The 21,961-nt window shown below is 56.4% G+C and overlaps 5 protein-coding genes across 5 annotated transcripts; 2 read left to right on the top strand and 3 right to left on the bottom strand.

Moving 5' to 3' along the window:
- Positions 1 to 64: 64 nt before the first annotated feature.
- On the bottom strand, positions 65 to 4,124 carry CH63R_14292 (cytochrome b5-like Heme/Steroid binding domain-containing protein; the record flags this gene model as incomplete). The annotated part of the gene is made up of 2 exons (XM_018309266.1): positions 65 to 3,085; positions 3,207 to 4,124. 2 exons carry the CDS (start codon positions 4,122 to 4,124, stop codon positions 65 to 67), a joined length of 3,939 nt encoding a protein of 1,312 aa, XP_018151584.1.
- Positions 4,125 to 5,441: 1,317 nt separating this feature from the next.
- On the top strand, positions 5,442 to 7,202 carry CH63R_14291 (Cytochrome P450; the record flags this gene model as incomplete). The annotated part of the gene is made up of 2 exons (XM_018309265.1): positions 5,442 to 6,937; positions 7,034 to 7,202. The coding sequence occupies 2 exons, from the start codon at positions 5,442 to 5,444 to the stop codon at positions 7,200 to 7,202; spliced, it is 1,665 nt and encodes a 554-aa protein (XP_018151583.1).
- A 708-nt stretch (positions 7,203 to 7,910) lies between these two features.
- Positions 7,911 to 9,158, bottom strand: CH63R_14290 (Aromatic prenyltransferase; the record flags this gene model as incomplete). Its single annotated transcript, XM_018309264.1, has 1 exon — positions 7,911 to 9,158. One exon carries the CDS (start codon positions 9,156 to 9,158, stop codon positions 7,911 to 7,913), a length of 1,248 nt encoding a protein of 415 aa, XP_018151582.1.
- A 2,071-nt stretch (positions 9,159 to 11,229) lies between these two features.
- CH63R_14289 (O-methyltransferase) lies at positions 11,230 to 12,615 on the top strand (the record flags this gene model as incomplete). The annotated part of the gene is made up of 1 exon (XM_018309263.1): positions 11,230 to 12,615. One exon carries the CDS (start codon positions 11,230 to 11,232, stop codon positions 12,613 to 12,615), a length of 1,386 nt encoding a protein of 461 aa, XP_018151581.1.
- Positions 12,616 to 15,038: 2,423 nt separating this feature from the next.
- On the bottom strand, positions 15,039 to 20,701 carry CH63R_14288 (ABC-2 type transporter; the record flags this gene model as incomplete). The annotated part of the gene is made up of 2 exons (XM_018309262.1): positions 15,039 to 16,835; positions 17,018 to 20,701. The coding sequence occupies 2 exons, from the start codon at positions 20,699 to 20,701 to the stop codon at positions 15,039 to 15,041; spliced, it is 5,481 nt and encodes a 1,826-aa protein (XP_018151580.1).
- Positions 20,702 to 21,961: the final 1,260 nt, after the last annotated feature.

Genomic DNA, 21,961 nt, shown 5'->3' with positions numbered 1-21,961 from the left:
TTTATACAAAGTCCTATGCCTTACAATGCGCGCTCTAGCTAATAGTCTTCATAGTGAAAAAAATTTAGTACAGTAAATCCTCAGCAATGCTTGCTAGATTGGTGCAAAACTTTTCCAAAACACGCTTTAGTGCATCGTCGTTTTCGTCGTTCTGGGCATCACAGATCTTGTCATCGCTGTCCGCCTCCGTCTCGGTCTCAATCTCACTTAACCCTCTCTTACAAGCATCAACAGCCGCGTGCACCTTCTTGATAGGCTCCCTGTACAGCCTCTGGACCAAAGCTTCGCTCTCTTCAAGCAGCGTCGAAGAGGAGCTCTCTGAGCCGGCAGCGAACAGGCAACCCTTGCAGCCGGTCTTCAGAAGCGTGAAAGCCTTTCTCAACAGCGCCTGCGTCTTGAGAACGGCCGCTCTCTGCTCCGAGGACTGCTTGCCGACGGCAGCGTCTGACAGAATGCCCACCACACCATCTAGGCTATCGGCGAACACGAGCAGGGCATCCTCGTACACGTACAGCGGCAGCGGCCCACGGCTCGCGTCAAAGGCGCTGTTGTTGGTGAGAGCGTTCTGCATCCTCACCAGGACACTGGTGAGCTTTGCGCTGGTCGTCTGCGTGACCGGGCCAGTGGCAGATGTGGACAGACGCCCAATGGCATATCTCTGGAGATATCCCTTGATCTCCTGGGCGTGCGGCCCGCCGTGCGTTTCGGCAAAGCGCGCGTCGGCGATGGTGCCTGCTGACTCAAGGATGGTTTTGGGTCCGCCCGGGTGCATGGCCAGAAAGGACGTCATGTCGTAGACGGTCCCGCCAATGGCGGTCCAGCACGAGTTGATGGAGTTGTGGGCTGCAAGGCTGGAGGGAGTGATGATGGTGTTTCTGGGGTCAAGTGAGGGTGAAGAGGGGGAGGCATAGACATGGGAAGAAGAAGAAGAAGAAGAAGATGAAGAAGAGTAAGAATAAGAGGAGGAGGAGGAGGAGAAACGAGGAGAAGTCGGTGAGGTGGAAGACGGTCTTTTCACCGTGACGAAGAGATCTTGGTGCAGTTGGTTCCAATGCGGGGGAGCTGAGGGCATATGTGTGTGGTTGTCGTTGTAGGAGTAGGACACGCCATGTGGATATTGTGCCTGTTGCTGTTGTGGCTCTTGTTCTTGGTGTTGCTGCTGCGGTTGGCCCAGTCCAAGACTGCTCATCGCCGTAGCCCCAAAGTCGGAGCTGCCGCAGACAAAGACGTGGCCGCCCTTTTCCTTGACAAGCCTCTGGACGAAGTCCCGATGCTCCAGCAGATGCCGCGTTATGTGCCGGTCCCCCGTGGGGAGCTGAGTCCAGGTGCCGCTGCGGATCATGAGGTGATGTTCCTCTTCGCTAAGGGCCAAGATGATGGTCAACGGCAGGGCCCTGGTCAGTTGCTCAAGGCTGTCGAGCGGACAGGGGACATGGCGACGTGTTTTGGCGGCGACCACGAGGAGCACCTCGCCCAGCTCCTCGTCTTCGTCCTCCTTCTCGACCATGTCGTCCTGCTGGGCATCATCGCGATGGCGCAGCCGCCGCTGTGCCCATGCGACCCGGTCGTGAAGGAAGCCGACAAAGGGGCCGACGCCGCTGCCCTGACCGACCAACACCAGCGGCACGGCCAGGTTGCGTGGCTGGCGGAAACGCGGAGAAGGCCAGGGACGAAGGCGCAGGTGTGTTCCCGGAGCGGCGGTGCTGAGAAAAGAGGAGACAAGTCCCTCAGGCGAGTGTTGACCGACTGTGAGAGTGATGGTCATACCTTGTCCTCGTCCTCCTCCTTCCCCTCCTCCTGCGCCCAAGTCTGTCATCCGATCATCAGCCACATCAGGTATGGCTCGGGCGATGGAGTAGAATCTCGGCTCGACATCAGCATCATCATCGTAGTCACTCTCGTTTGAAGACGACGCGTCATCATCGTCATCATGATATTCCGGTGAGGAGGAGCCTTGCGGGCAGCGAGAGTGACGATGATGGTGATGATGCCATGATGAGTTGTTGGCCTTCTTCCTCTTTCTTGCTGGCGGCCAGACTTGGACTCGATCGCCCGGCTTGAGCGGCAGGTTGGCATCCAGCCTCACGGCTACGACCACGCTGCCCTCGTACACGGTCTGCGACTGCACACGCGCGTCCTGCCACAGCGGACGTCCGCCCAGCCGCGACGCCATGCCCTTCTTCATCTGCATGCTGAGCATGGTCTCGGGGCGCATCTTTGGCGGACCTGCTGCCGCTGCCGCCGCCGCTGCTGCCACCGCGGCTTTATCCTGGTCACCGCTCTCGACGCCGCTGCTCGTCGAGTGTCGCCCCGTGTTCAGGCTGACGCCTGTGACGCCGACGGCCTTGACGCGGTGGCGCTCGAGGAACCAGACGTACGTTTGCAATAGCCCGTCCCACGCCGCCGAGAGATGCCGGTACTGAGACTGCTCTTCTTCTTCTTCTTCTTCTTCTTCTTCTTTCTCTTCTTCTTTCTCTTCTACTTCTTCTCCAGAGGGCAAATACTGATGATGGTAATAGTGCTGCCGCCGCCGCCGCTGAGCACGCACAGCAACATCAGCAGCAGCGACGTACTTTCTGACGCTTGCGGCCTCGTCATCAAGGGCGTCCAAGAAGGCGCGGATGTTGGCCGGCAGCGTGGCCCGCCGGTCGCCCTGCATCCGCTTCAAGTCGCCCTCGACGTGCTGGCGGTTGATGAAGGCGTCCAGCGCGTGGAACAGCGGCGCGTCGACGCCGCTGTTCCCCAGCTCGCCCGAGGTCACGGGCCGGCCCATGGCGGGATACGACTTGATCCAGACGACGGGGTCAAAGTGCGCCGTGTCGCGCGGCGTCATGGCCTCGAACACGTCGGCGCACTCGACGATGCGCGCCGCCACGCTCTCCAGGCAGCGCGCCACCAGGCCGGGCTGGTCGGCCAGCACGCCGCTCTGCGCGAGCGCCATGGCCGAGAGCGCGGGCGCAAAGATGGCCTCCATCCGGCCCTGGAGCCCCGAGGACAGCCGCTCCTCGGGGAGGCCAAAGTAGGCGCTGGTCAGGCTGAACGAATCATCGCCCACGGCGTTGTTGAGAACGTCATCGGCGGGCACCTATCACGATAGGCAGCGTTAGCTACATCTTGTCTGTACCTGGACCACACAACCATGTGATGTGTGATAGATAGTAGGAGGCGGAGGAGGCGGAGGAATGTTTCGAGTGAGGGCTGCTTACCCGTCCTGTCAGGGGTCTCCCCAACTTCTTGCAAACCCTCTCCCACGGGCCGAGGAGGTGGACCGGCAATGACGGCTGGGAAGGCCGTCCGCCGTTGTCCCCTTTGCCCTTGTGTTTGCCTCGGTCCTCACCAAACATGTAGGCGTGGGCCAGCGCGCTCAGCACCAGCGCCGCTCGGGCGAGATGACGCTGTTCCAGGTCGTCCCATCTGTCTCTCCCACCTCCCTCCCCCGCCTCTGACGCGCGCCACTCGTCCAGGGCGTCGACGGCTTGGCGCACCCGTCCCGCTCGGAGCAACCGTGGCAAATTCTCATGAACCACCTCCCATGCCTCCAGGGATGGTGGCAGGCGTTGTTGGCCCGGGCGTGCCGAGGCGTTGCCGCGACTGACGGTGGTGACGTGCTTTTCGTTATGCGTTTCACGCATTCGTCCCAGGAAGCCCCCGGTGCTGGTAAAGCATCCATCGAGGCCCGTGCCGAAGCGGAGAGTTCGTGTTCGCGATGCTGCCGCTCCGAGTGAACCCGGGCCCCGAAACCTGACCTCGGTAGTTGGTAAGCCCCCGAAAAGGCCGGTTGCCAAGGAGACCTGGGCGAGCAGGAAGCTGGCTTTGGAGATGGGGCAGTCGATTACCGATGTGGATGTTTTGCCTGTGACGTCGTGGCTCTTCACCACCGGGATCTCGGGTGGCGTGACGAGGCCTCCGGTTGGTGTCTGGGGCACATTGTAGAAGATTGATGATGATGATGGTGAGGTTGGTGGTGGTGGCGATGGTGGTAGTGATGGTGATGGTGGAAGTGATGATGATGGTGTCGTGTACTTGACCACATCTTGCTGCGGCTTCTTCCACGAGGAGGAAAGGGTGGATAGCGTGGGAGTCGGAGACGGAGACGGTGTTGGAGGGCTTTGAAAGGCAGACATGATTGTGAAAGGCTCAGGTTATCAACCAGAAAGGCTCAAAGTATCAACCAGAAAGGGGGAAAAAGTAAAGGATAAGAAAACGAAAAGTGGGAGTTAATGTTGTTGCAAAAAGACAAGTTAAGAGGCGGGATCAAAGGGTTTTAGGTCGCCAAAAACGGCGATGTAAACTGGCGTCGTTCTTCAGAAAGGTCATCAGAGCCGGCCGGAGTTCTTCAAATGTGTTTGTAGGCAAAAGTAAGTCCCCCTTTTGCCGTGTAGCATGTGAGAGGTGAAGCCATATTACTTGACTTGGCACAAGTACATCTGGCCGGCTACATACAAAACGTACTCCCTGTTTGCTTTTCCAGACGTGCCGCCGGTCTGATCTGAAAAGGAGGGTTAGTCAGGCCAAACTTGCGTGATACCTCCTCGGAAGCAAGAATTACCTACCACATACCATACATAGTATGCCGGCGGCTGCCGAAGGAATACGAAGTCATAAGCGAGATAAGCGACTTCGCATTTCTGTTCCATTTGGGAAATTAGCTGCATTAGATGACATGGCTCCCCGACGGGCAATGGCTTGTAAACCCAGTTGTCCCGTCAATCTGTTCCGCTCAACCCCGTCAGACTGGCTCGGCAGTCCCGGGAACGAGTCGAAACGACGAATCAGACCGGAAGAGGGCAACGGTGGCAGGATTACTATTCCCAAAACGGGGGTATCCGAGCGAGTGTCACGTACGTTGGCAAGTGAACATTTTGGATGAAAGGTCTAGAAGGTTCAACTGGGATCACGACGTATGTTACATGTCTACCGCGTCAAAAGGGGTCCAACATGGGACCATGCGAACGACAGAGCTCCCGGCAGAGGAGCCGCGGAGCTTGGCAGTCTCACGTGCCGTTCGGTTTTTGAGTTGCGAGTTGCGAGAAGCTTTCCGTTTTGGGGTTGTTTGCTTTTTTTGCCTTTTCGAGGCTGGCGCTGGGGCTTTTGCTGCGTAGCTTCAGCCTTCTTCAGATTCACTTGATTATTACCTGTATTATGCCCTTCATGTTGAGACGCAAGAGCCAGGGAATGGACGATAGTCTCTTTCTCTCCCTTCACCCTCCCTGCCTCTCCACACACACACACAAACTCTCTCTCTCGCTCTCCTTCTCTCTCTCTCTCTCCTCATAGCTCTCCAGATGGTCGTTTTCCCGAGGATAATTACCGCCTAACTCCAGGAAACAGAAACAAAACGGGGGAAAAAAGTCAAAGCGAGAAAAAAAGACAGCCAGAGTAGTGTTACTGCTAGCTCTCCTCGATCTAGGAAACAATCAGAACAAGACTGGCGGGCCATCATGATTCGCCACACGATCCCATCCAACATTCACGTATCCAGCCCGTCGGACCTCGTCTGGAGCCTCGGCCTGGCCATCGTCGGGTTTCTCGTGCTACGGACCGTCTACTACCTGACCCTTCATCCGCTGGCAGGATACCCCGGCCCGCTGCTCGCACGCATCACCACCATTACGTCGCTGTGGCACCGCGCCGACGGGTCGAACCACAGCTGGCCGCTGCTCCTCCACAAGAGGTACGGCCACGTCGTGCGCATAGGGCCCAACGAGCTGAGCTACACCCACCCGGATGCCTGGCACGACATCTACGCCAAGGCCGGCGGCGGCGGCGATATGCCCAAGGACTTTGTCGGCTTGGGCCCGGACATGGCGGCGCCCGAAAAGGGCATCGTACGCGCCGACGACGCCAACCACCAGCGGCAGCGGCGCATATTCTCCCACGCCTTTTCTGATCGTGCCGTGCTCAAACAAGAGAGCCTCGTCCAGGGCCATGTCCGTAACTTGATGCGCAAGCTGGCCGCCGGCGATGCGTGGGACGAGAATGCAGAGCAGCCTTCTTCTTCTTCTTCGTCTCGCTCTTCTCCTTCTTCTTCTCCGTCATCTTCTTCCCCCTCTCGTGGCCATCGTGTCGACCTCATGACCTGGCTGAGCTACCTGGCCTTTGACATCATGGGCGACCTCATGTACGGCGAGCCGCTCGGCATGCTCGAGAGCGACCAGTCGGCGCGCCAGTGGGTCCGCGACACGTACGCCACCATCAAGACCGTCACGCTCGGCATGGCCATGATGGGATGGCACCCGCCCTTGGGGCCGTTGCTCCTCCGAACCATCTGGGGCGGCAGCAGCAGGCGTCGTGCCCAGCACAACCGCTTCTCGATGGACCGCGTCGACAAGCGCCTGGACCGCCGTGACGACGACGAGGGCTCCTCCTCTGGCAGCAGCGACATCTGGTCGATGATCATGCAAAACAGCGGCAGCGGCAGCGACAAGCAGCAGTCAGGCGTCATCACGCGCGCAGAGATGTACTCCAACGCCGCCACCTTCATGATCGGCGGCACCGAGACCACCACGGCCGCCACGTCGGCCCTGACTTATCTGCTTCTCACGCACCCGTCCAAGATGGTCACACTCCGCGCCGAACTCGACGCCGCCGTCAACAACCCGCAGACCGACATGACCTTCGCCGGCCTGCGCAAGCTGCCGTACCTCAACGCCTGCATCGAAGAGGCCATGCGTCTGTACCCGCCCGCGCCGACGCCCATGCCGCGCATCGTGCCCCACGGCGGCCGCGTCGTCTGCGGCCGCTTCGTGCCGGCCGGCACGCGCGTCGATATCCCGCTGTACGCCATCGCCCACCACCCGGACAACTTTGTCGACCCCGAGGACTTCGTGCCGGAGCGGTGGCTGGACGACGACCGCCGGCCTGCCAGGTATGCCGGGGATCGGCTAGACTGCGTCAAGGTGTTTTCGGTGGGACCGAGAGACTGTATTGGCAAGAAGTGAGTCTCCCTTCATATCTTTTCTCCTTCTGTCTCTGGGGATCTATCTTCATCCTCGGTAGTGTGTTGGTAGTTACTGACCAAATTCACCTGCAGCCTTGCGTACCCCGAGATGAGGCTCATCATGGCCAGCCTGTTGTATAACTTTAACCTTGAATTGGCTGATCCCAGCTTGGACTGGCTGGACCAGAAGAGTTACGGGATCTGGGACAAGCACCCGCTTTGGGTTAAGTTGGCACCTCGTCAGGCGAAACAGGCCCTTTGAAACTCAGTAATTGGTCAAAAGGTAAGGAAAATGGTGTGAGACGGTTATGTGGGTTTGATGTCTTCTGTCAGATGAGGAAACTCCATCACAAAGTAACTGTGAAACAAAATGTTAGCATCAGGACCTAGCGCCTAAGAAATGTAAATCAAACAGTGATTCATGTGGCCCGTAAGTATATTTACACAGTACAAATATGTACCTTATGCTATTGAACATAGTTAATCGAGTACCTTTGTCATTTACAACAGGTGTTCATCAAGTATAGAGCATTCGTCAATCAATCTCGTTAACGAATGAGCCAAGTCCACTAGAACAGCCAGCATCGTGTGAGTGAGGACCCTACAACAGAGAGAGAAGGACACAGAGGGACCAGAATCACTTTGTGGATTTTTTAAAAAGTTTATACAGTTTTCCAGCTAAAAAAAACCTGACTTGATGGCGGAGTTGGGGGTTCACAAGCATTTGTTTCATAACGGCGGTGTTACAGTTAACTACATTCTTCCAAAAGTCAATCCTTGAAGCTCACTCCCAAATCCTAGGCCCCAAGTAGGTGGTAAGTTCCAAACCCTTTGCAGATGAGATGATGGACGCAAAAGTATGCAGACCCGTCTCTCTCTGTTTCCCACTTTTTAGGTGGAAAAAAAGAAGAGTTGTTGTTAGCATCAGAGATCTAGAAGGAAGTTGGGCAGCAAAGGATACGGATATTACTCACAAGGCGCCCTCGAGAGCAGCTCCAATGTCGTAGTCTCCCATCGTACCCTGCGTCTGGAGCACGCGCTGGTAGCACTCGACGATCTTGGCCTCGTCGTGCGCGAACTGCCACATGGGCACGTACATCTTGATTTGCGGAACCGCCTGGCCCGGCACCACCGAGAAGGCGAAGCCGACGCCTTTGTAATGGCTGTCGGGATTGCTGAGCGGCTTTTCCATGTCCTCCATCGCGGCCGGGGGAACGTCTTCCATGTCCATGAGCTGCGGCCAGACTTGTGGCAGAAAGTCGGCCGAGGAACGGGGAAGAAGGCCGCCCAGGGTGAAGGCTTCACGGACCCCGGCGAGCGACTTGAAGTGGGAGGAGACGTATACCTTGAAGCGAGGCTCCTTGCTGGGCGCCAGGCAGTCGATGGCGAGGAAGTCAATGTTCATCTTTTCCCCGCCGTCGTTGACGAGGAACGTTTTGAGCAGTTCCCAGGAGGCCAGCATCTGCTTGTCGCCCTGGGCAAGCCGCCTCACGAGGGAATCCGTCGTGTCCACTGTCTTCCGGCCCGTCGCGATGGCCTTGAGTTGCGGGAACAGGTAAGTCTTCATGACGGTGGCCGCTTTCCCGCTCTCATCCATGTTGGCCTCTAGATCAAACGCGACAAAGCCGTTCTGCCGCAGCGGCCCACCGGCAGCACCGGGACCACCACCGCCGGCCGCCGCCGCCGCCGCCTTGCCGACCAAGCTCGCCTCCTCTTCGGCAGTGAGGAAGACGGAATCGACAAAGGCATCCAGCCACGCGCGGTCCGCACCGCATGCAGACGCCAGACTGTCCAGTGTCTCGCGCAACGCCTTCTGGCCCAAGGGGTCACCGCGCTGAGGGCTGGGATCCACCAGCGGCTGCACTGTGAACCGCACCCTGGCCGGTTTGTGAGAGCCAAAGGCGAGGCTTGCTTCGTATATGCCGTGGCTGTGTGTCCCGATGTAGTGCAGCCTGTCGGCCGCGGCAGGCGGCTTCAGGCGGGGGACCACGACGTCACGAACAAAAGCGAGGTGGGACTCCTGCACGTCGGCCGGGTAGGTCCCCGTCCAGCGCAGGAGAGAGGAGAGGCTGTTGTGGATGAGGGGCAGCCATGAAGAGTAGAGAGGGCTTCCTTTGGAGGAAGAGGGGGAAGAGTCGACTGCGTCGTTGTAGATGTTCCGCTTGGTGTCGATGCCGCCACTGGCGTCATGGACAGCGGATAGGCGGTAGATTTCCATTTTTGGGTTGTTGTTGAAGTCTGTGATGGTATCCCTGGCTGTCTGGTTGAGCACTCGTACTCGCAGTGCGTTTGATTTCGCTTCAACGATGACTTAGTTCTTCTTTTTTGGAGTGGGGATGTGATATGACTCGACTGTGCTGGGCATGTATGTGTTAAATACCGAAGTTCGCATCGAGTTACCTGTTTAGGTTGGACTTTCGCAGCATCGTCACCGGCGGGATGTTTTATTTCTTTAGAAGCCAAGTGGGATATCGAATAACCTTAACTCTTGTGAAGCAAATTGCCATTTTGGGATCCGAGCCCGAATACGGTGCGACTGCGCGCCACAGCCCCTGACTGACTAAGAGAAAGTTTGGGCCGTCGATCTCGAGGAGGTGAGGACGATCTTGATGTGTGAAACGAACCCTAAAAAGGAATGAATACAAATAGCATTATGGCGTGACGTTGGACTGTCCTATCCCGTCCCGAGAGCATGGTCTGACAAGGCCGGGCTCAAAAAGTCTAAAAGGCTTTCTTTTCATGCGCTATAGACATGGCAGGGCCAGGGTTTCGTCAGAAATACCTCGGCTAACTAGCGGGACGATCAAGGTTTGGGGGCAGGCATCTTCGGGTAAAGTATAAGGGAACTTGAGATGGCGTTGAGCAGCTTCCCGGGGACGCTCGGGAACGTTCGCGGACTGTCTCCGTGCGCTCGAACGGTGGGGGGGCGCCGGGATAGGAGGAAACTCTCGGTAAACGCGGGATCCTGGCATCGCGCCGGCAGCGGCGGTTATCATTTGCGAGGATACGCCCTCCCCACCCCCCCCCCCCCCCCCCCCCCCCCCCTAAGCTTTTGTTCAAACACGGTAAGCTTCGGCTTCAAGGCTAGGCTCTTGTTCCTTCTAATCAGCCCCTGGGCCGAGGAACACTCGGCAATTGGTCAACAAGGTATCCCACATACCTGTACGATGCATTGTTGATTACGTCCCTTTCCACGGACTTTTGAGCCAGACAGGAGGGCCGTCGGGTCCAGCAGGAAACTCTCGTCACGTTGTCAGCAAGCAGCGGGAGGCTAAAGAGGAGGACGTCACAGATAACGAGATGACCGAGTGATCCGGAATTGCCGGCTGGGATTGGGTCTTGTCTCCTCGCTGGGTTTCGTCTTGCTCGGTCGTGTTGATCTTGTACAAGGTAGATCTGGACGCCGCGCCGTGCTTTTCCTCAGAAACCCCACTTCCCTCACCTGAGCTGCTTAGGGTTTGAATCATGCAGGACGGGGAAGATTCTAAGGGTAACTTGCTTGACGCCATGGCCTAATCGAGACAGGTATGTGGGAGGTCACTTGAAAGGCTCTGTTGACAAGCTTCAAAAGCAACATGCCATTATCCTGTCGTTTAAAACTCAAAAGCACGACAATGCCGACATTTTAATAGCATAATGGGCACGGTTAGGACACGGCTGTTCCTGAAACTGTAGAGAGTCTTAGGTAACACAGTAAACTTCCCAATTAGGCAATCAACAGACAAAACACTATTCCTATCTCGACTGTATATAGTGAGTTGGGGCATGAAAACGGGAGGCACAGAGACTCGCTAACCTTTTACGATTGTAAACCAAATTGATCATCCAAACTGAACCTTATGATCATCTGACAGTACTTCACTTGAGCCACAGACTGCCACTTGTGTGCCATGCCAAGAACATTCTTACCCCTTTTACCATAGTCAGTCTAAGCGCAAGCAAGCGCCGAGGACAACGCGCGAAGAACCGCCTCGTCTCTATTGTCGCAAACCTTGTTGAACGTCCAAACCTCAAGACAACCTGCAATTATATCGTCCGGGACCAGAACGCCGGCTCGACTTCTTTCTGTAGGCCCCAGCTTGGCCGAATTTAGGAAGCAGTCCATAGGGAGCCCCCATGAAACCGGAACATACTCTTTCTCTCCAAGTTTATAACACTCTTGACCATCCAATCCGTTACCTAGGTAACCAAGCGAGAGAGAAAAAGACAGAGAGAAGGAGAGAGATAGAGAGAAAAGAAGGAAAGAAAAAAAAAGAAAAGAAAAAGCACTTGTATTCATCAGTCTCACCATGGCGCTTACCGCAGAACAACAAATCACCCATCTCCGGTCTCTTCTGGACATACTTACCACCTCGACCAACGACCTCATCGCCGAACTCTCCTCCTCCTCCACTTCCGAGTCCAAGGCTGAAAACGGAGCCGCGGCGAACCATGCAGATGTTCGCGTCCCGGCAGACCCCAAGACGGAGGAGGCCCGCAAGCGCGTCATCGCCGCGACGGCCTCCCTCGAGGCGGCCGTCTTCACGCCCCAGTGGCGCCTCGGCCACCTGGCACACAGCTACTTCGTGTCCCGCGCGCTGCACATGGCCGTCGAGTGGGAGATCCCGCGGCTGCTGGCGACCAACGGGCCCATGGGCCTCGAGGCCCTCGCCGCCGCGACGGGCGTCGTCGACACGCGCAAGCTGGGGCTCGTGATGCGGACGCTGTGCGCGCACCACGTCTTCGCCGAGACGGCCCTCGACGTCTTTGCCAACGACGAGGCGTCGGCCGCCCTCGCCAGCGACGAGCGCCTCGCCAACTCGGTCCGCTACGCCTCCTTCCTCTTCCCTACCGCCGACGTGCTGCCGGGACTCCTGAAGGACCCGGCCCTCTGCGCCAGCTACGCATCGCGAGACTCGGCCTTCGCCAGGAGCATTGGCAAGGGCATGGGCCAGTTCGAGTACCTGAACGCGCACCCGGAGTGGCGCGACTGCTTCAACTTGTGGCTCGCCTCGCTGGGCGAGTACCTGCACGGGCTGACCGACGTGGGCGGCTACCCGTGGGAGTCCACCCTCCGGAACGGCGCCGTGGTCGTCGACGTCGGCGGCGGGCTCGGCAGCTCGATCCAGGCCCTGCGGGCCAACTTCCCCGACCGCCGCGGCCGCGACGACTTCGTCGGCATCGTCCAGGACCAGCCCGGCATGATCGAGCACGCCACCGCCCACTGGCAAAAGACGGACCCGGAGGCGTTGGCCACGGGCGCAGTCAAGCTTACCGTGCACGACTTCTTCCACGAGAACCCCGTCAAGGGCGCCGACGTGTACTGGTTCCGGTCCGTCATCGTCGACTGGCAGGACGACGACCTGACCAAGATGTTCACGCACATCAGGAACGCCATGGCGCCCGGCAAGTCGCGCCTGCTGATCGGCGAGTACATCATGCACCCGACGTGCGGCGACGCCCTGCTGCCCAACGCGCCGTCGCCGTTGCTCAAGAACTACGGCGAGTTCCAGGCCATGGGGCTCATCTCGGGATTCATCCTGACCGTCAGCCCCAACGGTGTTCAGCGGACCGTCCGGGACCTGAGCAAGGTGGTGGAAGCGGCTGGCCTGAAGATTGTCAAGGTTTGGATTTGCCGTGGCCTGGGCCATGTGATTGAGTGTCGGTTGAAGGAGGACGCGGTAGCTGCTGCGTGAGAGAAGGTTGTAACTAACCAACTACCCGAGCGAACTACTATCAGAGATTATTCAATAAATGTACTTCCCTCTTGATGTCATAAACATTCGTCTCTGCATGTCTACACGTCCAGCGTCCCGGATCCTGCAGTTCTGCTGCTATATTACAGAGATACTCCTTCCCACATAAATATCCTCCTCTCACGGCGCGGAAATCCCACTTATCTACTAGACTCCTGCAGCATTGTGGTAACGTCGGGCACCCACTTATGGGCACCCCCCACATTTGGGCACCCCAAAAATGAAGCTATCTCTATTATAACTATTGACTTCAATTAATTATTGCACTCTTCTAGATGCTACTACAATACAGCTTTCAGCTTCACTAGGTAAATTAGACTTGCTGGACTTATTTGTAATATCCTCTTTTTCGCTAGCCTCAATTTGAGCCTTCTGGATGTCCTTAATATTAGCGAACTTAGTATTTAAGTTAATTTAGACTATCCTTCTTTTCCTTACTGTATTATTAGTAACTTAGGCCTACAGGAGCTCCAGCTTATACTAAGCAGTTGCTAGCTTATAGGCCTACTTACTAAAGCCTTTTTTTACCTTTATAAAAAGGAGGTATTAAGTATAGATATTATTATCCAGCTCTATAAATAGCTTTAGTTGCCTAATTAGGTCCTTTATCTTCCTTAGTGTCAATTATACTACTGCAGATAATGTAGATACTTATTCTTTATCTCCCTAGCCTCTAGACTACCCTTTACTAGCCTAATCTAATGCCCTTAGTATTAATAGGAGTAGCAACTTACTTATAAGGGGCTTTACTATAGAAATAGGCTATAGGCTAGTCTATTTCTATCTACTTCTAATATTCTGCATTATTAGGCCTACTAGATAAGCCTTTTAATAATATTTAAGGAAGCTTCTCTTACTTATAATAGTAGAGTTATTCTAGTAACTAAGATATTTAAGCTCCTTCCTATAGGCTACTTTTATAGAGCTAAAGACTAACTAGTCTAGTAGCTAGAGGACATAGGAGGTATATAGTAGAAGGAATAGGAGGTAGATATTATTAATATAATATATTTATATAAATTCTATTATTATATAACTCCTATAGCTATTAATAATTAATAGTCTAGCCTTATTCTTACCCTCCTTACTCTAAGAAGTAGTCTAAGGGATAGTCTAAGGGAGGAAGACCTTTTACAGTTATTTAACTGCAGTATTATCTATAGTTTATTTATTCTCTATTACAGTAAATTACTATCCTTTATAAGGGCTAAAATCTAGAGGAAACTACTACTACTAGACTATTTTACCCTTATATATAATAAGGGGATTAAGGGTATAGCCTAGAGTAGAAATGCATTTAATAATAAATACTTATACTCTTAACTTAAGCTATTTCTTGCAGACAGACTTCATTTTAAATATACCTAGCACTAGCCTATTAGATCCCTAGCCCTTAAGAATACTAGTCTTATTTATATTATATCTATTAGCTAATTTAATACTAATAATCTCTAGTATAGTAAGAAGTTTAAATTAGTCCCTAATAACCTCAGTAGATGCCCTATTAATACATTTAGAATTAATAGGGCAACTTCTCTAAACCTTAACTAAAGGATTTCTCCTTATAAAGGCAGAAACCTAGCCCTTTCCTATAGGCTCTGTATCTCCTATAGTATAGAGGATCTTTTCTGCAAATAGCTTTACTTGCAGATAAGTTAGAGTAACTCTAAGGGCATATTAAATGCAAATCCATTTAGCTAGCTTATACTCCTAATTAGGGGAAAGCCTCTAAAGGTTAGAAAATGCAGCTTCTCTAGCCTACTTACTATTAAGTTAATACTAAAGGGTTAATTTTAGAATACTATACACAATGCCTGCCCTCTTTATAGCTATACTATTGCTAATAGCTTTAATTACTTACTGGACCTCATCTTCAGTATATTAGACTATAAAGTATAGAAGAAGGTATTCCTAAAAAATAAAGTTATTTGGATAAGTATTGTAATTATTGTAATAATTGGAGGTAGGAGGAATAAGGAGGCTAGTCATAGTGTTGAGGCATTTTTGGGGTGCCCAAATGTGGGGGGTGCCCATAAGTGGGTGCCCGACGTTATGAGCTGAATAAGACTATATCACTTGGGAGTGTCAGTACGTGAATCCCATGACCAAGAGTTTCACCACGGCGGAAGAATAATCGTCTCATCATGTCTAACAGAGAATTCAAGTCCCAACAGCTCGAGTAACAAGCCCAAAGTGATGAAAGGGAGAGGACTGGCTAGCTTGCCATTAATGATATATCGAGCTAAACTTGACTAAATTCCAAAACTAAACAAAACAGAGACGTGCACTTCAGAACGAATGCGTAATCGGTTCCTTGCAGTTGAACTTGAAACATGAACTTCAGACCTGATGATGCTCCATGATTAAATCCAGTGTTGAGGAGTCGTGGGTGGCCTTTGCATGACGAAGTAGATGTCCTGATCCCCCTCTTCGCCAACACTCAAATCCCCCAGCCCACTTCCCTGCTTCTCGTTATTCTCCACTCGGTTGTCCAGTGCTTGGACTTCGTCAGCGTTATCTCCGTCGTCGTCCCAGTACGTCCTGCCACTGCCCCCGAGCACCTGTATGCCGCCGTTGGCGGAGGACCGAGGCGGTCCCGGTACCTTTCCGGCCTGCGTGTCATGCAAGGTGTGGCCGCTCAAGAACGTGTCGGCCCGTTTCTCCTCGGTCCAGGGAAGTCGTGGCGAGGGCTCGCCAGCAGCAGAACCACCTTGCCCTCCCTTGACCTTGCTCTTCCCCGTGAGACGGTTCCAGGTTTCTGCAAGAGGGTTCGTACTGCTGTTGCCATCCTGGCCTGACGATGGCGACGATGATGACGGTGATGGTGACGGTGATGATGTACCATCTTCGTCTCTCCTGGGCTTGGGCACACGGGTCCAGTACAGAGCAAAGGCAGCCACGGCGTTGAAGAAGACGTACATGAACAGGATGCCCAGGTCGCGCCAGCGGTTGTCGAAGCGGACGCGGACGCCGGCCAGCACCTCGTTCGTGTTGCTCGTCGTGCAGTAGCGGCAGTCGGCGGTGGCGGCCGGGTCGGCAAGGTATCCGCCGGCCTGGGAGATGTAGGTCTGCAGGTACTGGCCGCACGTCTGGCCGGGGGGCGGGTTCATGTGCAGGAACTCGTTGTCGGCGCAGTGGATGCCGGCGTTGGCGAGCCCCGTGCCCAGCAGGCCCTCGACGAGGTAGGTGATGGGGTTGACGCGGTACACCCACGTCCAGAAGGTGGGCGGCGTCGCGAGGATGCCGTTGAAGATGAACATGATGACGAAGAAGAGGTTGCCGATGCCGGCGGCCTGGTCGGCGAGGTCCAGGGCGGCGGCGATCATGTGCGCAAAGGTGCTGGCCTGCAGGAAGAAGGCGAGCATAAACAAGAAGGCCAACCCGCCGCGCGAGGCCGTGGCGTTGGTCTCGGCGGCGTTGCGGTAGAGCCCGACGAGGTAGTACCATGCCAGGAACGCCGGCGGGGCCATGAGGGCGTTGTAGAGCATCTCGACGGCCATCTGGCCGGCCATGAAGGCGGCCCACGAGTAGGTGCGCGACGGCTGCTCGCGGCCCTCGTAGAGGGTGCGCTGGGCGACGAAGACGGGCAGGATCTGCAGCATCAGGTTGAAGTGCGTCGTGAGGAACATGAAGATGGCGATGGTCTGGATGGTGATGCCGACCTGCGTGTTGGGCAGGTTGAGCAGCGAGAGGCCGATGAAGAGGGCGGCGCCAAAGGTCAACAGCATCTTTGCGTAGACATAACTCGGCGTGCGCCAGTAGTGTAGGGCCACACGCCTCGTCACTTCGGAGAGCTGTTTGCAGAAAGGAGCGGCGAAAGGAGGATCCTGCTGCTGTTGCGTCGTCATCGACGTCGCCGTCCTCCTCCGCCTCGCACTCCCGCCTGCTTCGTCCTTCAGTCGGGCCAGATGGGCCTTGACGTCGTTGTACTCGGGGCTCTGCCGCCAGATGCCGGGCCAATCGAGGCCATTTTTCTGCTTGCCGCCGGCACGGACTTGTTCGAGAATGTACTCGGCCGGGTTCTTCCCCTTCGCGGGCCGTGGGCCGCCGTTGCGGATGAAGTAGTCGACAAGGACGTTTGCGTTGCGTCCGATCTGGCCAAAGTAGACGGTTCGTCCGCCGGGGGCGAGAAGGAGAAGCCTGTCGAACCGCTCAAAGAGCTGAATGGAATGTCAGCGGTGTGATGGCAGTGTTGTAGCAGTGTAATATGATAGCAGAGGGATGGAGTGAGAGTGAGGATCAGGATGAGGGTGAGGGTGAGAGTGAAGATGAGAGTGAGACACAGAGTGAGATTGAGAGTGAGAGTGAGAGGGGGGGGGGGGGGGGGGGGGGGAGGACTTACAACCGCCGATGGCTGATGAATCGTACACAGAATAGCCTGGCCATTCTGTTTCAAGGTCTCGAGCAGAGAGCAGATGGAGAAGCTCGTCTGCGAATCCAAGCCCGAGGTGGGCTCGTCCAGGAACAGAAGCAGGGCAGGACGGGCGGCCAGCTCGACGCCAATGGTCAGCCTCTTGCGCTGTTCGACGTTCAGACCCTCGCCGGGCACGCCGACGACGGCGTCGGCGTACTCTGCCATGCCGAGGATGTCGATGACCTTGTCGACGTAGGCCATCTTCTCCTCGTGGGAGAAGCGGGCGGGCTGGCGGAGGACGGCGCTGAAGGTGAGGGCCTCGCGCACCGTCGACGTGACGAGGTGCTGGTCCTGCTGCTTGACGTAGCCCGTCTTCTGCTGGAAGGAGGCGTCGCGCGGGGCCCCGTCGACGAGCATCTCGCCCGTCACGACGCCGGTGGACAGGCGCGAGGCGAGGGCGTCGAGGAGGGTCGTCTTGCCGGCGCCCGAGACGCCCATGAGCGCAGTGAGCGTCCCCGGCTCGCACCACCCGTCCACGCAGTCCAGGATGCGCTTCGTCTCCTTCTTCTTGAGCTTGACATCGTAGCAGACGTTGCTCCAGTGGAAGATGGCCGTCTGGCGGTCGATCCCCAGCCCGGATTGGTCATGGTCGTGATCATGGCCATGGCCATCCGGCCTGTGTCGGTCCTGCGGCCAGTTCCAGGACTTGGCTGTGGCTGGAGGAGGGGGAGGAGAAGGAGGAAGAGGCTTGTCGCTGGCATTGGTATTATACACTCCTTCAGTCCCCATAGTCGTTGGAGAACCCCCTTCACCAGTGTACATGCCCGCAATCTCACTCTCCCAATTCTCGCTTTTGTTCGTCTTCAATACAGGCGCAAGAGGCTTGAGGGACATGGGGGAAGCCATGGGGGTGCTCATGTTCATGCTCGGTGTCTCTGTTCTTCCTTTGGTGAGACGGTCCTCCACGTCGTCTCCCTTTGCCCGCCTCGCCGGGACTTTGTCCTTGGGGAAAACGAGCACCTCCCCGTGGCTCTTTTCGCTGCTCACCAGCTCCGTGACGATGAGGTGCAGCACAAGGTACACCACCGCGAAGGCGAAGATGATGCCAACGTTCCGCCACCGGTGGCTGTCCAGATAGCCAAAGGCACCGGTGATGTAGGCGCTCCCGTCGACGAAGGTGGCGCCCGGGGCAGCCCCCTGCGCGGCACACACGCGCGTCTGCGGCATCGTCATCGCCGTGACCGCATCGTAGGTCGGGCCAGACGGGACAAAGACCTTGCAAGGGAACTTGCGGCCGTTGCCAAACTCGTTGATCATGAGAGCCTCGAACCCATACGCGACGGGGTTGAGCTTGGCGATCCACGCGGCATACGACCTGTAGTACATGGGCGGGACGGCGAAGCCCGTGTACAAGGCCAGCGTGAGCAGCACCGTCGTCGCCGGGGCCATGGCCGTCGCTTGGCTCTTGGCCGCCGAGGCGACGAGGCGGAAGAACAGGCTCAGGGCGAGCGTCATGGCGAACTGGACCAGCACGAAGAAGACAAAGGGGCCGCCCCCCTTGCGCATGTTGCACATCCAGTAGAAGACGGTGTTGACAGTGATGGCGTTGAGCAGCTTGAACGGCAGGCTCATGGCCAGGTCGGCAATGGCGTCGGCCGAGGCGTGATAGAGGGCGTAGCGGACATGCTTCTCGACGATGGCCCGCTTGGCGAACAGGGCCGACACCTCGAGAATGCAGACGAAGGCGTTGACCAGCGCGGCCGTGAACAGAAGCGTGCTGCGGGACTTCATGGACTCGGCCGTCTCGGACAGCCGGTAGAAGAGGCTGGCGACGATGACGGTCTGGAAGAGGTTGACGACGAGCATCGTCACCGTCATCTGCGGCGCCGCCTTGAGCAGCGCGAGGGAACGCCACAGGCACAGCGAGACCTGCCGCGGGTACGAGAGGGTGTAGGGCGACTTCCACCGCTGCAGAGACGACTGGTCGCTCTTCTTGCTCGCCAGGTACTCGGCGTAGTGGGTCCGCGAGCCGGGGCCGGAGCCGGACCCGGAGCCGGTGAGGCCGAAGCTTGCCTCGTATGCGTCCAGCTCCTGGTCGAGCCGGCGGCGGTGGCTGCTAGTCCTCCACGCCTCGGCAAACTCGTCCGGCGTATGCGGCACCTTGGCCTCGTATCCGGGCTTGATGATGCCCTCCCGCCCACGCTCAGCCGGGCTGGTCATGGACGTCAGGAAGTCCGGGGTCGTCTGGTTCCCCGGGCAGACGAAGCCGAGGCGCTGGAAGTAGGCCTTGGCCTGGGCCGTGGGGCCAAAGTAGATCTGCCGCCCCTCGTAGAGGACGAGGACCTTGTCGAAGAGCTCGTAGGCCTCCTGGGGCGCCTGGTAGATGGCGACGGCGCTCGCCATGCCCATCATGTCGCTCTGGACGCGCAGGGTCCTGCAGAAGTCGACCGTGGTGCCGCTGTCGAGCCCGCGCGTGCTGTTGTCCCAGCACTGGAGCGGCGCGAAGCTCAGCGCCGCCTCGGCGATGCTCACGCGCTTGCGCTCGCCGCCAGACACGCCGCGCGCCGTGTCGCCGTCGGTGCCGCCGACGGGCGTCTCGAGCGTGTGCGAGATGCCCAGCATGGCCATGGTCACGTCGCGCACCCGCCGCGCGTACTCGTCCGTCGTGAGCCCGCCCGGCGGCGTCTTGGGCGCCCTCGCGCGCGCGGCGAAGAAGAGCGTGTCGGCCACCGAGAGCACGGGGAAGTGGACGTCCTCCTCGGCCGTGTAGATGGCGTCGCCCCGGAAGTAGCGCCTCATCTCGTCGGCGCTCACGCCGCGGTAGTTGAGATAGGTGTCTTCCGCCACCTGCGTGCCACTGGTGTTCCCCGAGATCGTCCGCAGAAAAGTCGAGCATCCGCTGCCCGGAGGACCTAGCACGCAGAGCATCTCGCCATCCTTGAGAACCCCCTCGAGGCCCTGCAGGATGCGCACCTCCTCTGGACGCTTCAAGCGCAACAGGCCACGCACGCCGGCCATGGCCTGGAGCCACCACGCGTTGCCGACGGTCGCCTGGAACGCCGTGTCGGACCCATGGCCCGAGACGCTCAGCCTGCGGAACGCCACGCCCGCCTTGCGCACCTCGCAGCTTTCGGAGCGGAGGCGGTAGAAGGACTTGGCCCACTCCCGGGCGTCGAAGTTGGCGCCAAAGGGGTCGAGAGGGCCACCCCGCTTCGGAGGCTTCGAGATGTCGAGAGAGTCGCCGCTGCTGGTGCTGGTGCTGTTCCGGGCTGACGAGGGTGAGACGTCGTTGTCGTTGCCGGTTTGGTGCTTCTCTAGCAAGCCCTTGGCGAGCTCGACGAGTTCGCTGATGGCCTTGTACTCCTCCGCTGAAATGTGCACAGATTTGGGCCGGTTGCCGTTGGGAACACCCGGATGACTGACGAGCGAGGAGCGAGGGCGAGGGCGAGACCCAGAACCATACCCAGACCACCGCGAGGATGTGGCTGGGGATGTTGGCGATGATGGCTGTTGTTGACGATGATGCTGTTCATGATGATGGTGTTCATGATGTTGCCGTAGATGATGTGGTTGTTGTTGGTGGGTGTTGGATGTCCGCCCGATCCGCAACCCCGGCCGTTCTTTCTGTTCCTCGTTATTATAGTTGTTTTTGTTGTTGTTGTTGTCGGCCATGGTTGTTGACCAGATTTGCAATTATGCTTAGCCTGCTGAGACCACCAGTCTGGAGAAACCCTCTTCACTTGGTTCAACTACAGATCTCCAAAGTCTTTAAGGTAGGAAACTAAGAACAAGGCTTTGGATGGAATGCAATGTTGACTCTGGTTATGATGGCTTTGGTTACGTTGACTATGGATATGTTGACCTCAGGGATGTTGGCTTTGCATGTGTTGGAACGGCACACAATGGAATTCAACAAATACCTGTAGATAGCCACCACGCCCTGTTTAAGAGAGTTACAAACCTGCTGCTAACCAACATGGAATTACTGTTTTGGGTAAGTTGCTGAAAGGCATGTCAGTTAGTTGGGATTTTTGGACGGAATCCATTTGATAGACAGCAAACAACAAAGGCCGAGGGATTCGTGTCAAACCTTGCCCCCCCGTCCCACACCTCTCTTCCTCCCTCCCTCCCCCCTCTCTCTCTATTGCCTAGCATCGAGATCAGATGAAACTAACCCTGAAATGGCAAGTGACAGGAAAGGGAGTTGGTTGGTCAGAGTGTAGGTTTCCATAGGTTCGCCGTGACGTGTTGACAGCTGAAGGCGATGGATGGGGGAGCCGAATCCCGGGTAGAGTGTCCGAGTCATCCGTCGGCCCGTCTGGTTGACGGAAGATGCCGTCCTGGCATTGAGAAGCAAGAAACCCTAGAAGCGGCAAAAAATATTAGCAACAAACACTAAAAAAAGATGGTGTGCCTTGCTTTAAACTTTCGTTTGGAGCACGGCTTGACGATATTCTCCGACTCTCCCCCTCCCTCCCCTGTCGGATCGATCGGCAACATCCCCGACCTCCTGGAACAAACCTTTCCCACCTAAACTCAAACCCGATAGAGCTACCACCTCGGAGTGGCCTCGGCTAGAGTTCGTTCGCTCTCTCACCCTCGGCAGCGGCAGCGGCAGTGGGTGGGTGGGTGGTCTGTCTACGTACCTGATGTCCCAGATGAAATAGACTCGACGTTTCACGGAATCGTAAGAATCATGCTGCGGTAGCTTGACTGTGGCTCGCATCAACGCGTAACAAACTTTGTTGGAAATCATCTGTCTGGCGATCCGAAGGTTCGAGAAACGAAGGGTACCGAGCTGGGGGGGAAGGGAAAACAAAGACCACGGTCTAGAATGACACATGGGAATCTGGTCGGCAAGAAAACGAAGCAAAGTAAAGCAAAGCAAAGCAAAACGAAACAAAACAAAACAAAACAAAACATCAACAGAGC

The sequence above is a fragment of the Colletotrichum higginsianum genome, chromosome 10 (genome assembly GCF_001672515.1).
Source record: "Colletotrichum higginsianum IMI 349063 chromosome 10, whole genome shotgun sequence".
NCBI classification, from domain to species: Eukaryota; Fungi; Ascomycota; class Sordariomycetes; order Glomerellales; family Glomerellaceae; genus Colletotrichum; species Colletotrichum higginsianum.
Note: the sequence above shows the minus strand (reverse complement) of the source record. Positions and strands in the feature narration are given on the sequence as shown.